The following is a 4,281-nucleotide window of genomic DNA, read 5'->3' on the forward strand; positions in this document are numbered from 1 at the left end:
GACGGAGCAAGCAGAAGCAACAACAGAAGAACGGACACGGAAGAGCGGAGGGAGGAAGCGGGGGCCGGAAGAGGCGACGCGGGAGGAGCAGACCAGGAGGGAAAGACGAGCAGCGGAGCGGCAAAGAAGGGAAGGGACCGAAGCGGCGGAGAGGACAGGCCGCGGGAGAGGCCGACCGGCGACAAGCAAAGACAGCGAGGGAGAGGGGGGAGGGAAGGAGCGAGAAGGACCCAGGCGGAAGGAAGGAGGGGGACGCCGAAAGAGAAGAAGAAACACGCCAGAGCAGCGGAGGAGACGAGAGCGGGGAGGGGCAGGCAGCGGCGCAAGACAACAGGGGCAGGGGGAGGAAGAGGAGGAACGGGAGAAGAGGACGGCGGCGGAAACGAAAGGACACGGAGAGCACACGGGGGGGGAACAACGGAGAGAGCGGCAGGGAAGGGGACGGCAGCAGAGGGGGCGCGCCAAGGGAAGGGAGGGCAGGGGACGGCGGGAGGCAGGGCGCGCCAGCGGCAACAAGCCACGAAACCGGGGGAGACGGGGGAGGGACCGGGGGGGGGCACGGGGGGAAGAGGAGGGAGAGCGACCGGGGGACAGGGGAGGAGGAGGGAGGGGAGGGGACGCCGAGGGGAGCGGCCCCCAGACGGAGAGACACACCGGGAGCGAACGGGGGAAACAGGCGGGGGCGGGGCGGGGGGGGGGAGCGGGCGCGGAGGGCGCGCAGGAGCGAGCAGGACGGAGGAGGCGCGGAACGGAAGCAAGCAGGAGGCGAAGGCAGCAAGCGAGGGCGGGAAGGGACGGAAAAGGAGGAAAGGCAAAAGGACAGGGGGGAGCAGAGCGGGGAAGGCGACAGAGGGACGGGAGCCGAAGGGCGGGGGAGGGGGCAGGCGCGCGGGGGGGGAAGGCGGCGGGGGGGCGGGGGCGGGGGGGGGGAGGCAGGAGGGACGCAAGGAGGAAACCACCAGAACGAGAGGGGCACAACGACGCGGGCGGGAAGGCGCGGAGGGAGAGAGAGCGGCAAGCACAAGGAACCAGGGGGAGCGCACCAGCCGAACGGGGGGGAGGCGGCCAACGACGCAGAAGGCACAAGGAGGGACGGAAGAAAAGCCCAGGGAGACGGGGACAGACGAGGAAAGGAAGGCCGCGGAGCGGAAACAACAAAGCACGGAACGCAAGGGGAGGAGCGCGGCAGGAAGCGGGGGGACGCGGGGCACAGGGGGAAAAGAGGCGAAACGGGGAGGGGAAAGGCGGGAAACCAGAGGGGAAGGAACGAGGGAGGGCAAACAGGCAAAGCGAGCAAAGGGGGCGGGCAGAAGGCGAAGCGCGCAGAAGGACGGAAGACGAAACCAGGGCGACCGGCCACAGGAGGGGGCAGAACGGGAGGAACCGAGCCGCAAGGCGGGGGGAACCAGGCACGGAGGAGAGAGGGGGCAAAAAGAGCGGCAGAGCGGGACCGAAACGCGGGCGAAGGAAAGGAACGGCGAGGCAGGAACACACAGGGGGGGAAAAGAAGACGGGCGGAGAACGCAGGGGAAGCGGACACACAGAGGAACGGGAAGGGCGGGCGGAGGAGGAGCGGGGAAGCAACAGAAAAGGAAAGGCAGGGAGCGGGGGGGCGGAAGGCGGAGCGAGAAGCGGACACAGACGACAGAGAGGAGGAAACCGGAGCGCGGCGAACCAAGAACGGCAAGAAAAGCGGAAAAGGGGCAACAGAAAGGGCAAGGGCAGGCGACCAGGACACAAGACAAAGGCAACAACGCCGCAGAGCAAAAGGCGGAAACAAGCACCGGGCGCACAGAACAAGCAAGCGCAGACGGGGCGAACAAGACAAAACAGAAACAGGGCCACAGACACAGGGAAAGCCCGCAACCGGGCAGGGCAGGGGAGGAAGGGGAAGGAGAGGGCACAGACAGGCGGAAGGGGCAACGGAGCGCAAGAGGAAAAAGGCGAGGGCGGGAGCGACGCGAAGGGAGGAGGAGGAGGAAACGGCAAAGGAGCAGGCAGAGGAGAAGGGAGGAAACGGGGGAGCGGCGGGACGGCGACAGACAGGCAGGCAGACGGAGAGCAAGCAGAGGAAGAAGCAGACAGAGCAACGGAGGAGGGGGAAGAGAGACAGACGCAACGGGAAAGCAGAAGGGGCAAAACGGGGGCGAGCGGGGAACAACGGGGGAAAGGAAGAAGAAGCGGAAGGACGAGCGGAAGCAAAGAGAGGAGCGGCGAAAGAAACGGAAGACAGACGGGGCAGAAAAGAAGAGCGCAGCACGCAGAGAAGAGCCAGAGAAGGAAAACGGAAGCAAGGAAGGGGAGAGGCGGAAGAAAAAGAGCCAGAGGAGGGACACCACAGCGACCGGAGAGAAGAGGCGAGACGCGGGCAGAAAGCCGAAGGAGAAAAAGGGGCGGGGAGGGGAACGAGGAGAAGCGGCGAAGAACGCACCGAAGGGCAGCAAAGAGGGGAGGGCGAAGACCACAGCAGAGCACAGGGAGGAACAAGGACAGGCAGCGCAGGCAGGGCAGAACAAGGAAAGAGAAGGAGACGAGGACAGACGGCAGAGACGGACCGGGCCAAAGGAACGCAGCAAGCGCAGGAGGCAAGGGGCAAAAAGAAGAGGGGCAAAGGGAAAGAGGACACGCCCAGGGGCACGACGGGCAAACAAAAGGGCAGACGCGGCCGGAAGGGGAGGGGGCGACAGAGAGCAAAGGAAGGAAAAAGAGCAGAAGAAGACGAGGACACCAGGCACGAGACAGGGGGGGGCAGAAAGGCAGAAGGGAGCGGCGACCCCACCAGAGGGCGGACGGCAGCGACAACGGAAGCGAGAGGGGAGGGCGACAGGGGGGGGCCAGACAGAGGACAGGAAAAGGAAAGGGGCGGAGGGCGGGGCAACCGAGCAGGGGAGCGGGAACAGAGGGAGAGGGACAAAAAGGGAAAAGAGGGGGGAAAGGGAGCCGAAAGGGACCAGGGGGACCGCAAGGAGAAGAAGGCGGCGAGGCAGGGGGGGAAAGCGAAGCGGAGGAGCAGCAGGCAGGGGGGGAGCAAAAGGGGAAGGGGGCGGCGAGCGGAACGGCCGGCAGAGGGAGGGACAAAGCAAAGCAACGGGGCAGGGAAGGAACGCGGGCCGCAGACAACGGGGAGGGGGGGACAAAGGAAACGGCGGGGCACCGAGCCAAAGCGGAGGAAGCAAAACGCGGGCAGAGACGACGGGGGCACAGAAACGGCAGAGAGAGGGAGAAGCGGAGAAAACGGGAAGCAGGGAAAGGGGGACCGAAGAGCAGAAGAGAGCCGAGAAAAAGGGGGGGCGCAGGGGCGAGGGGGAAACAAAGCAGAACGCCACACAAAGCAGGAAGAGGGAGCACCACGGAGAAGGGCGAGAGCGGGGCACAGAGACCGCAGGGGGCCAACACAGACGGAAAGCAGGGGGGGAAAGAAAGACAGAGGGGGGGGGGAGAGGAGGGCGCGCGAGACAGCGGGGGAGACGGGCGGAGAGAAAAAGACAGAAGCGGCAAGGCCGGGAAGAACGCGGGGCAGAAGAGGGCAGAAGGAAAAGAAGGAGGCGAGAAGAAAAGGGCAGAGAGGGAGGAGGGAGCAGGGAAAGGAAGGGGAGAACGCACGAGAGGCAGAGGCGGCGCCGAGCAGGGGAGAGCACAGGAGGGCGCAGCGCCGAGAACGGCGCAACAGAAGGGAGGGGGGGAAAGAAAGAAGCGAACGGGACAAGGAAAGGGCGAGAGGGAGGCGACAGGCCGCACAGCGGCCGACAAGCGCGGCGGGGCGGAAGCAGGACACACAGCGGGCAGACGAGAAAGAGGGGCGAGCGGAGACCAGGAACGACCAAAACACCAGAGGAGAGCGGGAAGGGAAAGAAGCCAAAGCGGAAAGGAGGGCAGGGGGGGGGACAAAGGGGAGGGGCGGGCGGAGAGAGAACAAAGAGGGAAGGGCGAACCAAAGAGGGAGGAGAGCAGCGGCCGGGGAGACGCGCCAAACAGGCGGGCCGACAGAGGCGACAACAAGAGGACGCAAGCGGGGAGGGAGGCAGGAAAGGGGGGAGAGAGGACAAGCCAGAAGAAGCAGGAGACACAACAGGGACAGAGCAGGACAAGGCCGCGCAGGGAGCAGAGGCCAGGAAGAACAACAGGCAGCGCCAAACCACAAGAAGCGGCAGAGGAAGAGCAAGAAAGGGCGGAACAAGAGACAAGCGCAGGAAGGAGACAGGGAAAGACAAACCCACCAGAACGCAGAAAAACCAGCCAGCAGAGAACAGGAGGGGAGAGCGGGCAGAGGGAAGGAAAACC

General features: G+C 65.6%; 1 protein-coding gene across 1 annotated transcript; it reads left to right on the forward strand.

Annotated features, from left to right (window-relative positions):
* Window positions 1–1,284: 1,284 nt before the first annotated feature.
* Window positions 1,285–4,263, forward strand: LOC109169310 (ribosome-binding protein 1-like; the record flags this gene model as incomplete). Its single annotated transcript, XM_019318178.1, has 1 exon — window positions 1,285–4,263. A coding segment is annotated over one exon (2,979 nt), but the record flags the coding sequence as incomplete, so codon positions are not given.
* Between the last annotated feature and the right edge of the window lie 18 nt (window positions 4,264–4,281).

This window comes from Ipomoea nil, unplaced genomic scaffold (genome assembly GCF_001879475.1).
Source record: "Ipomoea nil cultivar Tokyo-kokei standard unplaced genomic scaffold, Asagao_1.1 scaffold3280, whole genome shotgun sequence".
In the NCBI taxonomy this organism is placed as follows: domain Eukaryota; kingdom Viridiplantae; phylum Streptophyta; class Magnoliopsida; order Solanales; family Convolvulaceae; genus Ipomoea; species Ipomoea nil.